The 18,163-nt window shown below is 42.9% G+C and overlaps 1 protein-coding gene across 16 annotated transcripts in view; it reads right to left on the bottom strand.

The window, feature by feature from the left end:
• Positions 1 to 18,163, bottom strand: part of DOCK7 (dedicator of cytokinesis 7) — an 88,996-nt gene that overhangs the window by 9,749 nt on the left and 61,084 nt on the right. For 6 of the 16 annotated variants that reach the window (XM_052666780.1, XM_052666781.1, XM_052666788.1 and 3 more), the window contains 20 exons: positions 17,818 to 17,913; positions 17,550 to 17,690; positions 17,266 to 17,379; positions 16,751 to 16,921; positions 15,568 to 15,707; positions 11,900 to 12,069; positions 10,503 to 10,657; positions 9,750 to 9,932; positions 9,146 to 9,281; positions 8,322 to 8,418; positions 7,869 to 7,886; positions 6,111 to 6,207; positions 5,308 to 5,442; positions 4,416 to 4,568; positions 3,858 to 4,016; positions 3,520 to 3,620; positions 2,826 to 3,018; positions 2,134 to 2,277; positions 1,335 to 1,466; positions 362 to 376 (listed from right to left, as the gene is read on the bottom strand). In XM_052666780.1, the coding sequence (XP_052522740.1) occupies positions 362 to 376; positions 1,335 to 1,466; positions 2,134 to 2,277; positions 2,826 to 3,018; positions 3,520 to 3,620; positions 3,858 to 4,016; positions 4,416 to 4,568; positions 5,308 to 5,442; positions 6,111 to 6,207; positions 7,869 to 7,886; positions 8,322 to 8,418; positions 9,146 to 9,281; positions 9,750 to 9,932; positions 10,503 to 10,657; positions 11,900 to 12,069; positions 15,568 to 15,707; positions 16,751 to 16,921; positions 17,266 to 17,379; positions 17,550 to 17,690; positions 17,818 to 17,913 (2,550 nt within the window). The remainder of the gene's footprint in view (positions 1 to 361; positions 377 to 1,334; positions 1,467 to 2,133; positions 2,278 to 2,825; positions 3,019 to 3,519; positions 3,621 to 3,857; positions 4,017 to 4,415; positions 4,569 to 5,307; positions 5,443 to 6,110; positions 6,208 to 7,868; positions 7,887 to 8,321; positions 8,419 to 9,145; positions 9,282 to 9,749; positions 9,933 to 10,502; positions 10,658 to 11,899; positions 12,070 to 15,567; positions 15,708 to 16,750; positions 16,922 to 17,265; positions 17,380 to 17,549; positions 17,691 to 17,817; positions 17,914 to 18,163) is intronic. The other 10 variants (XM_052666784.1, XM_052666786.1, XM_052666795.1 and 7 more) reach the window with 3 other exon arrangements.

Raw genomic sequence — 18,163 nt, 5'->3', positions numbered from 1 at the left:
AGCATTATTGCTTAAATCGACCCCTGTGGGTGGGGTGAAAATATGGCATGAAGGGATGTTGATGCTGATGAAAAGAAATATAAACAAATTATAAAAACAAACTAGTGATGATACAGTGGCTCATTCACCAAAGAACCTCATTAGTGGAATACATCAGCATCCATGCACTACCTACAGCTTCTTATGAAGAATTTCCTACTACGACCACGATCGGTTTATTGGTATTTCTTTGGTTAATGAATTCAGTTTTAACAGCAGACAGCAACAGAAATACCCACAACTAGCACATGTGGGCAAGCATTGGCGTGAGTCATCTGATAAATCTATTAGTGTTCTTTACTAACTAAATGGAGTTACCTACCTCCCAGCCAGTACTCTGTGTAATAAAAAGTAAAAAGCGCATGTCACAGAAACAAAAAAAAAAGTCCAAAGGCCAAAACATGACCATCAATGTAAGGCAGCATAAACTTGAAATGGTTTCAATGATTTTAAGACATCATGCAACCAAAACAGACTTCTCTGGCCCAGAATGACGCCCAATGATTGCTCCTTATTGGTTCATTCAACCTCACAAACCTGGCAGTGCCAGAACATGGGAAACAACCAGGCCCTCAGCTGCTGAAGACCAGCTGGAAGTTGATGCACTGACTGACATCCACTGTTAGCATAAGGGTAAGTATACCAACAGACAACAGTGCACCAAGCAGCCCACAGCCAGAAAGCTGGCAGGGGTTGGGGCTCAGAGTAGCACTTGGCACTTACTGCCCATGCCTGCCTGCAATGAAGGCATGCACCCATCAAGTATCTCCTAGAGGCTTCTAGAAAGTTGCCAAGTGTTCTCATCCCCTGCTTAGCTGAGGTCTGCTGGGCTTTGTGAAGGCTGGTGAAGTCTGATGTCTCCCATCAAATGCTCAGCACCTATGCTGGTGGGTTTTGCACCAAGTTTAAAAAGGTTCTTTCAACAGCTTAGCTACCATTCTAACAGGCAAATAAAACTCCCAACATTCCTCAGCGTTACCTACCAGGCTAGAGGCAAGAAACAGTGGTTCTCCCAGAAACAGAGCATGCAAAATACATTTTAAAACAACGTCTGAAAGAATTAACGTGATTGGAACTGGATAATTCTGAAGACACAATAAAACTTGGTATGCAATGTTCTCCTAAGTTTCTTCAGTCAAATACACACAGAGAGAAAACTCCAATTAGTGATCCTTGCATTTACTGCAGATCACTATTTGGCAGTTCTTGTGTAATCTATCAAAATGTTTTTTTCCTTAACTGGTAGTTTTCACTTGACCACAATTCACACTGCAGCTGAAAATCCAAATCATTACCTGGTGGACGATCTTGCTAAATGCTTCTTGGAGTTTACCATGAATAGTAGATAGCTTCTTGGCATCTCTGTTAGCTTCATGAATAGGAATAAGGACTTTGTAAACCTCATTAACTGCTTCATACATGCCAGCCTAAAAAAACAAGGGCCATCAGATCGCTCCATCAGTTCAGCAGTGAGAATGATACACACTCCCAGCATTTACATTTCAGGACTGCAAAATAAAAAGGTGGCTCACACACCAAAAGGCACTGAGATGTAATCAGCACCTTTTCCTTACAATATACCTATGTCTCTAATGGAGATGATCGATGTAAAGAGACAACACACCGTGCAGCTTAGTCAGCCTGCTACAGCACATCTCTTTGTTCCAGAGTTACTGCTGCTTGTACTTAAACCCACTGAATATTTCATACTGTGTTGTCGGATATAATTCATTGTTTTCACTTGTTTCTGATGGATACACTACCACCAGCTCACTAACACTGCTCATATGAAGCTCTCAGCCTACCCACTTTGAATAGGAAGAAAAACAGTACGGCCTTTATCTGCCACTGTGAGCTCCAAAATGTGCAGTGTTGAAATGAAAGATGCTAGGAAACCAAAAAGCCCTTTGCTCCCTGACCCCGCTCACTGCAGTTCACTTGAGAGGGCAAACTGAGCTATCTTGAGCAGCTCAAACTCCCAATGCTCCACCTGAATTAAGCAGTTACAACAAAGCTACACAGTTTCACTGAGAAAACATTTCCCATTATTTTGCCCAGGAGAAGGAGAGAGAGAAAGAAATTCAAGTCTTCTACCATGGAGAAAGATGCTGCAGCCTGCTCCAGCAATCCCACCAGACCAGCTTCTGTGAAATACTTTCCAGAACAGATACCTTCTTCATCTGGTGACACAACATCATCAGAAACTGCTGACTCTTCCAAAACATTAGAAGATATGTTCTAAGGAAACATAACACAGGTAAAAATTTGTGCTCAATTTCAATGACATTCAACACTTTGAAAGCTTGATGATTTCAATCGAATCCTACAATGTTTAAAGCAGCAGCTGTTACGTGCTTTTTGTTTCATCTCCTTCTGAAACAACAGGACACTTCAGCACATGGTTGAGCTGATTGGAGTGGCCCATGTGTTCACAGCTGTGTGCTTGTTTGCTCTGCTCAGCGCTGCCCTGCCTAATGTGAGTCACAACAACCCCTCCATAAGTTGCTTCGGAACAACTGCACTCACTTCACAGTGACTGCCCTAAACAGATGGTAAAGAAGTACAACTTATATGAAGAAATAAACTCAATTGGATTCATTCAGCCTACAGATGAGAGGCTCAGGGGAATCAAGCCGTGTTCAAGCATAAAGATTATTTTCAGAACTTGCTATGATGCATTCTCCACAAAATAAACTGAGTGAATGCAGTGTGAATGTCTAAACATAGGAGTATCTGTCAGCAGCAGTGACAAAACCCCAAAATACACTAGAGAAGATAACCTCTACCTGAAATGTAACGCATCCTACAGGGAGGTATTTTCGGTCCTCGAGCATGCTCAGATACTCAGCCACCAAGGCTGCAGAGTGGACCAAACACTGTGCTGACTCTGCATGATTGCTCCTCTCTGAGTGCTTTCCAGCCATGTTCTGTAACCAGGTCAAGCGCAGGTCAGGGGAATTCTGATAGCCCTTTGCAATCCTAGTTAAAAATAGGGAAAAAAAGGAGAGAAAGAAAACACACACACACAAAAACTCTGCAATTAGTATGCAGTCATTTCTGTTTAAGCAACAATCACTTCACAGATTTCTTAGCTAGCTACTGGTGGGCGAGCAACTGGATCAAGCTAGTGATGGCTCACTGCTTCTATGGGTGACTGCTGAAGATCTTGACTAAATTTCATATTTCAGACTAGAACTGCAGCGTCACTGCTCCAAAACGATGCTCTGTAAGGGCTCAAATGGACAACATCTGAGTTCAAAACCAAAGAGCAATTACCTGTGTTTATATTAGGTGACGTGTGAATCACAGGAAGCAGTGCAAAACAAGCTTAAGTTAAAAGTAAAATGATTGCCAAATGCATGATCAAGATTCACAGCTACACAATACTCAGTGCTCTAAATACAGAAGTGCCATAAGTACCAAACACCAGCTGGACACTGACATCTACTGTCCCTGCTGTGCAATGAGTATGGACTCTACCTGTACATCAGGTCAATTAGCATTTCTGGATCTTCCTGGTGCTCCTTCATTTTAACTGTGTCAGAGAGGATCATGTGCAGGTTGAACACTAGATCTTGGACCTGTAAAAAATACACCGCTGTAATGAAGTAGCAATGGGAATCAAGCTACTTACTGCTATGCCAGGGCCAGAGCTGCTCTGAGCCTCTGTGTGGTTACCTCACTGTCAGAATTAATCAAGGATCTGGGTTTGGTGTACTCAGGTCACAAAAAAAAGTATGAACCTCCTTCGAGGAATGCATGCAAATATTCCAGGCTGGAAATAAACTAAATGCCACTTATTCCTGTGGTTCTTTTACCTGATCAGGAAATGTTGTCTCTCTGAGTTCCAGATCTTCTTCAGCATATGTTAGAATAGTCTTCAAGGAACGTCGTAAAAATTCCTCATTGAAATTCTGGGATGTCCCCACCAGGGATGAGAGAGACATAGTCACCTGCATTTTCACTCTGGCAAAGTTCTGCAACAGAGAAACTGTATTTCAACAACCTGCCAATACTGTGCACTCACTGTTATCAGAGTCAGTGAATCCCTCCAGTTCTGCTGCTCAGCCTTGGTGAGCACTTTGTGACAGACAGGCACGTGGGTACTTGCAAAATACCAGCTGGAGGAGCTGAAGCTGAGAACTTTCTTAGCACTTTGAAGCACATGTGAGTTCGTAAACCTAAGATCTAATTAGAAATTAGTAACATCTGGAGGAAAACAAAAATCCCAGTATTTCTAATTCATTTTCATGCTTGTCTAGCTGATAAGCCCTCTAACAGCCTTTCTTTCACATGAATGAATACACAGTGCTCCATCCAGAGGTCCCCAACCAGTTCCCATACAATAACCTAATGAAGTGCAGCAGGACACTCACATTCCCAATCTCAAAGTTTTGCCTCATCAGAAGGTAAAGTGAGGCACTCGCGTGTGACCGTATTGTGCTGATGCTGCTGCTACAGTGTCTCAGGAGCCTCAGGCACAGATCTGCACACTGCTCAGTCTCCTCTTCAAACAGCAGCTCAGGGAACTGGAAAAACAGCATATGAGAAAACTACCGCCTGGACAGACAGAAACAAGCACTCAGACATAAAGGCCACGATGATCCTATCAAGCAATAATACATCAAGCATACATCAGCATCAGAGGAAGTTCAATCCCCTCAAAGCTTCCTTTGAGGGGAATTGTGCTGGTTTGAATCACTTCACTTTTACAGTTAGAGAGATGCAGATTCACTGGTAACACTGGAAGACATTTTACCTACTATTCATTTTACCTACTCCACCACTCCTTGCTCTTGCATATACACCTTTCGATTGATTCACACTGATTCCAAAAACTCAGGCTTAAACCTTTGGGCTATTACCAGTACATCATAGACATACATCATAGTACATCATATGCAGAATCATAGTTTAAATTATGGTGCAAGTGAAAAAAGAATAAATGAATTTTAAGCAAGATTCATCCTTAATTTCAGCTGTTCCTTGCGCTGCCTGCTGGCTAAGTACATCTGCTAGCCAGCAGGAGCCCACACCTCGTGAACTGCACCTTTGTGCACAGCTATAAAACCCAAACTGCATAAAAAGAGCACCCGCATCACAAAAACCACTCAGGTTTTATCCATCCCGAGACCCCATTTCCTGAAAATTCGTCCTGCACAAAACAATAAATGCTGGGTGAAGTGACAACGATATAAAGGGAAAAAAACAGCCCCATCCTCCATCTGCACTGCTCAGGATATATTACAGCATCTGCAGAGAATTCACCTTTGAGACCAAAGCTCTCTGTGTGGCGAAGCAGTGTTGGAGATAAAGTGCACTTTGGTTGCAGGCCATGCTGTGCAGAAGCACCTTCAGCACCCCGCCGAGGATGCTCTCTTTGGACTCCGTCACAGAAACAGTCTGCAGGCAAAAGAAAACCAAGGGTCATAAGCACAAGCAAACCTCCTGGGGGAGCTGTAATAACTCTGCTGGAAACCCCTTTGGCATGGAGAAACTGCCCACTTTGCTGAGCCTGTGGAACAGTCGCATTTCTGAATCGGCTCCAGGTGATGGAAATCTGACCCATGAGTTGAAGGAGATGGAATGACACAAAACTGCCGTGTGTCCATGCTCACTAGTGGGTAAAGGGGAAACAGACAGATTTTGTACCACAGCGAGGAGCCTGGAGGCTTTCCTGCACTGTGCCACTGTGTACAAACACAAGAGACTGACCTGGAACTGAATGACTGGAGGCAAATTTGGGAAGGAACCAGAGGAGTTGGCTGTAATAGGGCAATACTAGCCAATTTTCACTGTTCATTAATGGAGTTTTAAAAACAAATACTCCTTATACTACAAAAAAGGAACAATTTTCAAAAACCCTGAAGAAAGCTACAGTACTTAAAAACCATACTGTAAAGGGCTGAGGATGAGGAGAGGCATTACAATCCTTCCTGCTGTAGCAGTAGACCTGGACAGTTCTGACAGTGTTCAGGCAGTCAGAATGGCAGGAAGGCTCTATTTAATGAACTGCTGCCAGGCCAGCTGATCCTAATGGTATCACATCTCTTTTCTTCTACCATCCTTACCTGTACAACTATCTCTAGTGTATCCAAAATAATTAGATTTGCTTCTGTTGCAAGATTTCCATCAATAAGTGCTTCATGTTCTATCTCTGCTCGTGATCTATTCGGAGAAAAGAAAGCAATAAAAATTACCTTCTGTTTAAGAAGCAAACCCAATATTATTCTCCACTTGAAAATATTTCCTCATTAGCAGGAACCCCTTGATTACAATGCACATACTTATTGCTGGACAACACAACGATCCTTGAATGTATCCATTAAGAGGACAGGAAGACTTGCTTTTTTTACATATACAAACTCACAGGTGATTTACGTTCATCATGCTCAGGAGAGATCACACTACTTCTGACACTTCATTTACTCTCCCAGGAAGACAACAAGCATTTAGAATCAAAGTCCAACTCAAACTGGTTTAGTAGCATTGTAAGGCATGCAACAGCGAAACCAGGAATAGAATGAATGGTTTCATGTTGTAGGCTATGGACACACGGTGGTGCTACACGAGCTGGTATTTATGCACTTTGTTCCCAGCAGCCAGACTAGTTGCAGGGCAGAGTGCACAGTGTGGAGGTGTGATTTCTGCCCTCTTATGCTACATTACATTACAGTTTTTGAAGAATATCTTCCATGCCACGAATAAAAAACCCACACAACTTTGCTGTTTAACAGCAGGCACTCACTTCCCTCAAAAGGCTGACAAAGTTCATATCCCCACTCACAGCAGAGGTCTCAGGAATTCAGCAGAAACCACCTCAATTCAGTGACAGGAGCTGCACTTGGCAAAGCCTCAGTGCTACATCTAAAGGGCCCAGCTACAGCTTGCCCAACTCAGGTGCTATCTCTGACAGATTCAAGCCAGGCCAAATGGCACTGAAGGCATGATGCAGAGTACTGACAAAATCCAAACAGAGCACACATCAAAGAGGATGGAGCTGACTTGGTTGACAGTGTTCCTGTAACCTGTACTGCAGCAACACTCCTGTGCCACACAGCTTCCCATGGGAGCTGGGTCATACACTCATTGTCTACTCCTCAGTCTCCAGAACATGAAGGCTTGGTGCCTGATCCTTCTGGGCCAAAGAGAGAGGCCCAGCCCCTGTGTCAGTAGTGAAAGGATGAATTCTGCAGGCCAAACTTTAATCCAGTAAAAGTGCCCACGGCTCGAGTTGAACCATGGTGAAATTTATACCTACATCACTACGTGAGGAGGTTTAAAAGACACTGTCGATCTGGCTTTCCTGATGCCTCAGCCAGACTGCAGTACTGGACAAGAAGCCACTACCTGACATAACAAGAGATCTACACTTCTGTGTTGGACAAAATAATGATAAACTGTAAAGATGTACTTTCAAATCCAAGAAGTATCTCTATGTCTTTGTGGGTAAAATTTGGCCTGACTTCCATCCAGGCTGAGGACTGGCTCCTCAGTTTCTTCAGAGCTTCACTTGGGCTGAGATTATTTTCCTAGGATTAGGAACAATTCCAGACTGCAGACTGCAATTTGAGGAAACAGAAAACATGCACTGCAAAGCTCAAACACAACTCCTGAGCCTTCCAAATTAAACCACACTGGGAGAGGGAATTATAAAGGAAATGGGTGTAATAAGCAAGAGGAGCTCATTCCAACCAGTTGCACACACACGCACACACACACACACACACTGAAAACTTCTGCCAAGCATCACAAACAAGGCTGTGATGATTGAATCTGCAGATGTATAAATGGCAATTTATAAGAACTGCACACCAACACTACAGTACCTGGCTGGTTTGTGGCTTCTAAAAGCACAGCACATGTGGAAAAACAATCAAAGTGATGGATTAGGGAAGGAAAGGAAAGTGAGCTTTGACAACTCCAGAATGCTCTTATGTAATAAAGGAAATATGACATGGGATATATATGCTATCTGTGAATATTCTTCATGAATCTTCTCTCTAAATTACAGCTTACTACAGGATTTTTAGAAGGCCATGGATTGTATTAGTCTTGTTAAATCTCTTTTAAAAATACTGAGAAAGTAAGGAATGGTGGAAAATAAGAGTTAAAACAGGGCAGTGTCAGCAAAAATCTATTTGTACATCGCCAGACCTGCTCCAGTGGAGGGCTCAAACAGGCTAAGTGGACTGCTGCCACTGACCATCACTGGTGAGAGAGACCCTGCATTCCCACAGGCACTGTGACATGGTTAAAATAGAAGAATAAGGCAGAGTTACTTGTCAAGCTTCTCCGTGTTTTGACGCCAGTGAGTCATATCCTTTCTCCATCTCAAATTCTCTTGACTTCCAAAAGCGCTCCCAGAAGGACTTCTCTCTGTAGGATAATATTAAAATAATAGTAGCCATTTAATTTTTATTTTTATTTTTTTTTAAGTAGCAACTCTACGTTGTTAACAACCAACAGGTGACAGCAAGCTATAACTTATTCCTTAGGTCCAATGCTGTGGCACTCAGACCCAAGCTGTCTATATGGTCTCTCACTAAGTGCCATGAGAGGTAACTTGACTTGCAGTCATTTTCACCCAAGTACTGAGTACAGACTGAGCCAACTGAGACAGACTGCTGAGAGGTAACTATCAGGGTTGCTGAGAAGCAACTTCTTTGGACTACTCAGGAGCCTAGGTTTAGCAATCCTCAGCAGTCTGAGACTACTGTTTGTCAGCTGAAAACAGTGATGTCTTCAGGACGGTGCTGAGATCCCATTTCCTGCTTCACAGGCTATCTGTCTTTATTGCCACCGCTGGGAGGGCAGGGAAATTTCATCACACAACATCCCAGATAAGGGATAAAGGCAATCAGATTTAGGAGAAGAAAAAAAAAAAAAGTACAAAGGTCCCTAACTCTGTGAAATGACTCATTAATTATGTCTCTAAAATATTTATTCAATGTAGCCCACTGTGAGTGACTCACATGTACCAGGAAGCCTCCAGCAAAGTAGGAGACTGAACCCAGTTGATTCTTGTCCTAATCCCTGGGCCATTTAGGGAAGGGTGTAGCAGTTTTTGAAAAATATGTAGAGTGCAGAAGATGTCTTTACTCACCTAACTGTCCTCTGCTTCTTCGGACCATTTCCTGCCTTGCTCCTATGCTTCCCAAAATAGCCTCTTCAAGCTTGGCTCTCATGTCTTTTGACTTCTTGAATGTCAGACTGTTCATTCTTTCAAACACTTTCTTGCCCTGCAAGTTTCAAATGATAGTGAGGGAAGAGACTTTCAATTTGGATTATTTATTAAGTGCAACAACTCAAAATACCATTCCTGTATGAGGAGAGAAAGAAAGGAACATAGCTTTAGTTGCTAACTAGATAATCTACCCAGATCCGGCAACACTTCAAAAAGCTCTCTTATTGTTGGGAACAAGCAAAATGACCAAGAGATATTTCCTTTACAATGCTGCAGTTCCCAGATGAGTGGCAAGCAACACAAGCTACATAAAAAATGAAAGGAGACAGAAACACTTACATGACTGAAAAGTAAACATGGAAGAACGCCAGAGGCTGCACAGAGAAGTGCTTAGCCATGGGATTTAGATTACAGGAAATACTGAGAGAACAGGAAATGCCTTTCTGGAATTGTACAAAGGATGGGAGTGTTACATTTCTCTGCGAGCCTTAGAAGAAACTCCAGGAGGTTTAAACACCAGTACCTTGTATTCAAAACAGGATACGCAAAGATAAAGCAAATCCAGCAGGCGATTGAGCTGCAGCACTGACAGGTCTGTGAACCACTTCTGTAAGACACTTTCATCTGCATTCTTGAGCACCCACAAGAGACAGATCAGGAGGCTGCGGCTGGACTCTGTTGAGAAGGTGGAGTGCTGCCTGCCGCTCTAGAACAGATAGCACAAGACATCTGTCACACTGGATTTCACATCCAAAAATGCTTCAGTCACCACTGAAAGGATTTCCATAAGGTGCTACTCTGGCCTAAATAATTGCCAGGTAGGAACAGAAGTGAATAGGGAGAAATGGAAGGGTCTGCTAGAACTGAGGAGATTCCCTTTCCTGTGCAGAGAACAAGGGAAATGGCCCATTTACATCTTCAGCTAGGTAAGACTTGGATGTGGTAGGAATTTCTGCTTAGAACTTATAACAACCATTGTAATTCAAAGAGCTTTTATGCAATTGTTTCAGAAAGAGAAAATATTTATCAGAAAATTCTTACATATTCTGAGGTTTGTTGATTCTCATCCCTGCCTGACATTTATAACCCCAATGAGACAGGTACAACAACATTCAGTAGTGATTTGTTCCCTTGCTTTTCACCCTCTACAACACCCAGCCACAAACTGATACGAGTTTCTGCTGCTCACTGATCAGCCCTACAGGGCGTGCATGTGTAAATATTTGCTTATTGACACAGGGTGAGGGTCAAGGAATAGGCAGAAATAGCTTTGTACCGATGAGGTGAGTAGAAAACTGCTGGGCCTGGTGAGCTGAGGGACCGATGTTCCTGCGATGGCCATGGCAACTGTCTGGCTTATCATGCTTCCACTCTCGCCTTCATAATCATCAGCAGTGACGCAGCTCGGCCTCCCTCGCTGATTGTGACTCTCTGCCAGAAACACACACATCCTAGTTAATCCCCAAACTCAACACTTTAATCCCCAAACTCAACCCCAGCCTCCCTCCACAGTGCTTGTTTCCCTGAACCATCTAGCAAGGCAAACTGAGAAACATCACACCCACTGATAGGGTCCTGCAAGTAAACAAGGCTTACTATTATTTGAGATTATGCAAGGCTAAGACAGTAACAGTTTGTAAAAGCCTTCTATACAACCTCAATATCTAGAACACTTTTGAAAATAGACTTTTCACTCCTTTGAAGTCCCTACACCACAACTTTACTTTTTGCTTTACTGTGCCATTAAACTCAAAGGATGGCAAGGACTCCAAATCCCAAACTACTCCAGACCAGATCACCTGCCCTGAGCTGACACATCTCACCTCTGCTTCTCTGCAGGACACACCTGAAATGACTTGCTGATAGAGCACATACAGAAAGGAAGTAGAGGAACTCTGCTCCTTCTTTTTAACCTTTGAAAGATTGAGGGGTCTGGGCTTGTTTTGTTAGGAGAAGAGAAAGCTCCAGGGAGACTCACTGTGGCCTTCCAATACTTGAAGGGAGTGCATAAACAGGAAGGGGAATGGCTGTTTGTGAGGGTGGATAGTGATAGGACAAGGGGGAATGGCTTTAAACTGAGACTGGTTTAGGTTAGATATAAGGAGGAAGTTTTTCACCCAGAGGGTGGTGAGGCACTGGAACAGGTTGCACAAGGAGGCTGTGGATGCCCCATCCCTGCAGGCATCCAAGGCCAGGCTGGATGTGGCTCTGGGCCCTGCACATAGCAGGGGGTTGGAACTGGATGAGCACTGTGGTTCTTTGCAGCCCAGGCCATTCTAGGATTCTATGATTCTAATTGTTCTGAGCCCTGCACAGTATATGGGATGACTTTTGAATCAGGTCAGAGCAGAGAGACAGGCCAGCCTTATGCAGATAGCAATTAAAATGCACTGCTCATTTTTCACTTTATGCAAACAAGTGGCCAAATGCAGCTTTGAGTGTTCAGCCATTGAGGATTTTGCAAGTGCACTTTAGGAAACGGATGTGGAAACACATCAAAGTTATTATACTTCAGAAATACAAACGACCTCATCCACCAGTAACGGGTCTTGTTTTAGAACCAACGGAATTTGTTCTAGACAAGAAACGCTCAAACTTGGTGAGCAGCTGAACATATACCCACAGCACAGAATATGAAATACCTGTAAAATCACAGCACAGAATACAAAATACCTGTAAAATCATAGAGCTGAGGCACCGTTTCCATGATCACACCAATCAGAGGTAGATACAGCATTGCCACCCGGGCCTTTACCTGCGGGTCAGCGTACCGCGGGTCCGAGTCGTGACTGGACAGTAAGTTGTGTACCATATTGATGACCTTCTTATGCAATCCAAATAAACTGTTAGAAGAGAGTTGGGTCACGCAGATTAGTTAATGCCTTCAAAGCAAACTGTGTGTTGTAACTGAGTGGTTTCGGTTAAAAAGAAAAGGAAGAAAAGGAATCCTAGTTTGTATTTTTAACTTCGCATAAACTGTCACTGCACATATTCTTCCATCACCCAAGGATTTTCCAAATGGCTGGCTGCTGACCATGCCATATAGAAGGTATAAAAACATCCTGCTGAGGTGTACACTCAACATGATGCAAGCACTCTCACATTTTCCATACAAAGCCCCAGCTTTGCAATGCTGCTGTACCGAGTCAACTGAAGAATGCTAGGAGAGATAGGGAAATACAGAGGATGGGGAGAGAAACTCGAGAGTAGGTTTAGTGACATCACTTGTAGTGCTCTTTTCTGTTTCTATTTAACTCCATTCACAGAGAGAAAAGCCCTCCTAAAACAGAACATTGCTTTTATCAGATGATCAGGAAGATTCTGCCTCAGTTCCCTGAATCCCCATGCAATTATTCAACCGAAACAGACTACAGCTCAGTAGCTGAATGCAAACTATCAGAGAAATGGAGGGGCAGAAGGAAAAACCCAGCAAGAAGTGGCCTTCTTCATTATTAAGCTGCAAACAATGGCAGGGCCCAAGCACCATTCCCTCTTGCACAACACTGTGTGTAAGCCTACTGGTGCTCATGCCTCATGAACATAAACCCCTTTGACTCCTGACAACTCACTCTGCTCCTCTCAGTCCTCTCAGCCACCACACAGAGGGCAAACTCTCCCAGAGCAAATAGTATGTATCTCTGTAGCTATTTGCTTCTGGAGGCAAACCAGTCCAATGCAACAACCCTACCCCATGCACAAAGCAGCCAAAGAAGCTCATACATGATGCAGTAGCAAAACATAAGCTTCAGTGTTCAGACCTGTGGTATTAAAACAAGGGCCGAATTTCAGGCAGTATCCACTTTACCTGAAAAGTAGAGTTGAGTTCTGGTTAAAAAAGACAAGAGGATCTGACTGGATTGTTGTGGGTTTAAAGTGGTTATAAAGACACCAGTACAGGTTAGGAAGGCATCAGGTAGATGAAACTACATTTGTCTCTGTGTTTTTTACATCACACCAATATAAATCCTACAGCTGCCTTGTCATTATCAATGAAATCCTAAACAGCTAGGAAGGAAATGCTTATTTAAATAACTGGCAGCACAACCTTCAAATTAAGGTTAAAGAAAAAGCTTTGTATTGTTTTGAAGGAGTGGCATCTAGGCTGCACTTGAATAGCTGGAAACAAGCTATCCAACAGGCAATGGAACTAAGCACAGGGAAAGCACATTCGAACAATGCAGTGTAATTAAAACCTAGGGCTACATGGGTTTCTTTTTCCCTTTTCCTGAACAGAACGGGTACAGGATCAATCTGTATGGAGGAGGAAATGTGACCTGCTTATCTTTCTGTCTGATAACGCAATGAAGTGATCCTGCTGCCCTGCACCAGCCCCTCTGACATCTCAGCCTTGGATTTGGGACAACAGTGCACACGTCTGCAAAACTGACTTTCGTTGGTGAATACCCAGGGTCAAATCTGATTTTCTCATCTCTGCCCTGTAATGTCAGTCAACACAGGCACTATGAAATGAGCAGTAATTGTTGTTACCACTGAATAATCAAGACGTGCAGTGCTGTCAGCAAAGAAAACCTGTTCGAGGTCTATCTGCCTGGGCTGACTCTCTAGCTTCTTTAATCCACATGCTGTCTCCTCTTTTAGACTACAGGTGCTCTGGAGGAGGACTGTGACATGTTGTGTTACTGTACAGCACCTAGCACAGGGGGATGTAACCAAACCTGTAGGCAACACAGCACTGCAGTCTTTCCTTTTCAGTGGAATCCAAGGGGCTCTTATACAATGGGTGAACTAAAATGTAATGTATTTTGCCAAGGGAACAAAAGCATGGAAGGAATAAATATAAGGCTCTACACCACCTAACAAGATCTAATGCAAAGCTCTAGTGGAACGAGCAGCTAAATGGGTGGGCATCCCTCTCCACTCCTGGAATCAATTGTAAGCTTTTTCCAACAGGGGCCAAAATACTTTAATGGTAAGCATGCCTAAAACCTCCATTAATCATCTGGTAATGATCCTCACACCTGACCATTAGAACTCTTCTCAGGCATGAGAACGATAGACCCCATGGTGCATCTATCAGGGCAAAGACAGATTTAATCCTGAGAAAAGCCAATAAGCTGCAAACCACAAGTCATTCTGGAGAACTGTAACAAATAAATGCATTACAGATACACATCTTCACCAAAATTCAGGAGCCTTTGATTAAAAGGGATTTCCAGAACTGTACTGGTATCAGTGGGCTTTTGCTGTCTACAGAGAGCCCAGATAGGAGCTGCCTCTCTAGTGGACACAAATCATACTGATGGCTCCTCTGTGCAGCTGGACAAAGAGGTCCAGCACCAAGGTCCAAGCTTAAGGGCTGAGAACATCAAGGTGACAGAGCTCAAAAAGTAGTATGTGAGAAAAGAAAGGTTGTGAAAATTAAGAGGAAATGAGACCAGAGACAGGACCTCATTTCTAACCAGGGAGTAGGATGTTCCTGTTCTACAAATAGGATTTCTGCAGTGTGTGAATAGGTAAAGATTTGCTGCTTTTTCAGACCAAACAAGTGGGACTACAATGTGTTATGCACATATACAGGACAACAAACTCATTTATGGCATCACTTTCTTCTCCAACAAGAAACAGAATTAATGTTTAACTCCTGAGACCTCTTGGTAAAGGGGCAGAATTACCCATGAATCATCAGTATTCGTCGACTCTGCTGATATTTCTGGGTCCACCTTGAGAAAATGCCTGTGAGAGAACTTAGGACTGCAGAAGCAATCAATAATTTCTACTGAAATCCATTTGAAAGGAGCAAGGCAGAAAACAGCTCTAAATAACACAAGTAACAGACTGGATGTCAGGTCTACAGGCTACACTCCCACTTCAAAAAATTATTTGCTCCACAAGCCAGGCAAGTCACTGACCAACTCTGCACACTTGACTCTATTTGTCTATTTATGTAACCCATGGGGGTCTCACTGATGCATAATTTATGTTGAACAGAGGGGACTACAGGCAAAATGCACTGTAATATTTGAAAACACCAGCAACAGAGACTTCTTAAACACAAAATTATTTTTTTGTTATAGTTGATAAAAGCAGTTTTCCTGTTGGAACTCCACTGGTGCCCCTTTGGAGCTGGGGGCTCCAGAGGGAATCTCTTTCCCCCCTCAGCTGGAAAAATATGACTGAAATCATATTCACAGTGCCAGTGCTAAGGAACTGAGAAACAGAAGCAGCAAGGAAAAAGAGGATTCTCAGAGTTAAAGAACAGGTCCCTTACCTTCTCAACTCACAAATATAACTTAATTCTGGCCATGCCAGAATTTGCTTGCTATCCACCATTTACTTGGAACTACAGAAAATTCTTGAGGAAAAAAATTGCAAAGATTTACCCTTCTGCATCAGGATCTAAAATGACAGCCAGTTCTGTTAACACAAGCCCAGCCAAGTAATGCTGTTGACGGAAAGGCACAGACAATTCAAACATATTTGCAATCTTCTGGTCTTGGACATTTGTGGAGAACCCAGAACTCTGGAAAAAAAAAGCCAAAAAAACCAACTAAGTTTCACCAGCTGCATCATAAGGATCCTTGGAACACAGAGAGTCAAAGCCCAGGAAACACAACAAAAGCAGTTTCAGAATTAAACACGATCCCAGGTAAACTATTTTTTTCATGTTTTGTTTGGATGTAGGCACGTTTAACTACAATATATCCAAGCTTTCTACTTCTTCTCTTAATTGTTTGTCATTATTGCCTCCTTTCCTGCAAGACAGCCTTAGAGAAGTTAAGCCAAATTACCTTGGAAAGTGGATTAGTTAAACTTTTAACTCAGGCATGGATCGTTTCCTCAGGCTTAAGAAAGCTTTAATTTGAGTAAGTTTAATTAATTTTTCAACTAATTAATCTACCTGAACAAAACACTTGTTACTCTACTTTTTCTCAGCAGGTTGGGACAACACTACAGTATACAGAAAGTCCCTTGTTTTATAAGAAAAGGGTAATAGTGTGCAAAGTCTTTTTGGCTCATTTATGCTCATGCATAACATGGAAAGAGATTAGGTGCCTTGGGACAAAAGGGTGTGTGGACACTATGGGGGTACACATATGGGCTTCTTTTTTTTTTTTTTTCCCAATGATACAATATCAAAACAAGTGAAAACCAACACAGCAGGAAAAGCTGTTACACTTTCCTCCAAAGTCTGAATGTGAGGTTCAAGATGGTTCAAGATGTTCCAGAAAGAAGTAAAACCAAAACTGCTGTAGCCAAAGTCACATCATCACCCGAGCTGCCTGCAACCCTTGCATGGTTCCCATAGCCCTCATCCACCCACTGCAACCTTTCCCCAGCACATCAGTGGCAAAGGGGGCCTTTCAAGTGAGAACTCTGTCTGTGTGCTTTCCAGCTGTTCACCCGTTCTTTCCTGAATGAAGTTAATTTCTAAATAAACATTTCCAACAAATACTAGCAAGCAGAGACTGAAAATATGGATTACACATCTTCTGCCTCATGTGAATCAAGCCTCAGAACAAAGCTCAGCTTGAATTCCCACAAAGGGCCCTTGTTGCAGGGTACCTGGGAAGTTGCTGAAGACACAGAGGGTGATGGAGACGCAGGCGGTGTGAGCAAGCTGCAGGGTAAATTCAAGGTGACATAGTGTTCATGGCTGCAAATGATGCGAAGGAAGTCCAGCCTCAAAGATGCCAGGTTACTTGGGTTTGTTAAGGAATACAGCTTTGAAGACACCTGGCAAGTTTAACCCGTAAGACTGCAGTTAGCACCAAAGCAGATTACAAATGCAGCACTGGCTCTCCTGCCCCACTACCGCTCCCAAAACTGCTTCCAAAGCATGAATTAAACAACTTGACATCATTACATGACCCCATCCACATTACTTCTCTGTGCTACAGATTCAATTTCTGATGTGCAGGAGTCACACGCCTCCCAGCCAATAACAGCACACATAGCAGTACAAGATGTATATACAAGTCATGTTTTTACAAGCAAATTAAGTCCATACTTCACTGTCTGTCTAAAAGAAGAGTTATGCCATGGATCACAGCTAAGTCATAACATTTATCTGCATTCACCTGTTTGTAGCAGGTCTTAATAAGAACAAAAACAAATCCTCTGTCCATGATAGACAATAGATCGTTGAGGAAAAATGCAAGACTGGTGTTGAGCCTTTCAACCATTTCTGTATCCTGGAGAGAAGGAAGAGAAAAATGGAAAATGACAAAGAACACGCTGAGCAGTAATAGAGCAATACAGTGAATTCAAATGAAAACTCCTGCTCTAGGCATCAGCAAAGAACACACAGTGGGGTCTGGTGCCTGAGCTCTGATGTGAGCTCACTTTAATTGTTTGTCATTACCTTCTGAAACCGAGAGACTATATCACCAGCAATTGTGCTGACCAAAGCAGTTACATCATCCATGAAACGCTCAGGAAAACGATTCTTCCTTGAAGCATCCAGTTTGTCAGCAAAATACAAATGATGCACCATGCTCTTCACCTATAGGAATATAAATTACAGTGGAGTCACTCGTGGAAATGAAGCAGGATGGAGACTCGGTTGTTGCTGTTTGTGTTTTAAATGATGAATGTTAAAGCAGTAAGCAAAGTGCTCCCAGTTTGCTCACCATCAGCTCGAAGAAGAACCAGGCCTGCTGCAGGGCTGCCTCCCGCACACTCCCACTGCACACGACCCACTGTAAGGCCAGCTCTTCATGGAAAAGCTACACAGAAGCAAATCCAGAGTTAGTCCAAGCCTCAGCAGCAGCTCACAAAACAGTCTGCATGAGAAATGGGAGCACGGTCCATGGAAAGTATGGCAAACAATGAGATTAAGCAAAATAATAACTGAGGACATGACAGCAGTGGTGGTTCCTTAAAGAAATCCCCAACTAACAATGAAAGATGATGTCATGATATGGAATGTGAGAAACGTTCCAAAGCATCTCGCTTCAAAATTGAATTTCAAGTGTC

Source organism: Tympanuchus pallidicinctus, unplaced genomic scaffold (genome assembly GCF_026119805.1).
Source record: "Tympanuchus pallidicinctus isolate F22 unplaced genomic scaffold, pur_lepc_1.0 scaffold7, whole genome shotgun sequence".
In the NCBI taxonomy this organism is placed as follows: domain Eukaryota; kingdom Metazoa; phylum Chordata; class Aves; order Galliformes; family Phasianidae; genus Tympanuchus; species Tympanuchus pallidicinctus.
Note: the sequence above shows the minus strand (reverse complement) of the source record. Positions and strands in the feature narration are given on the sequence as shown.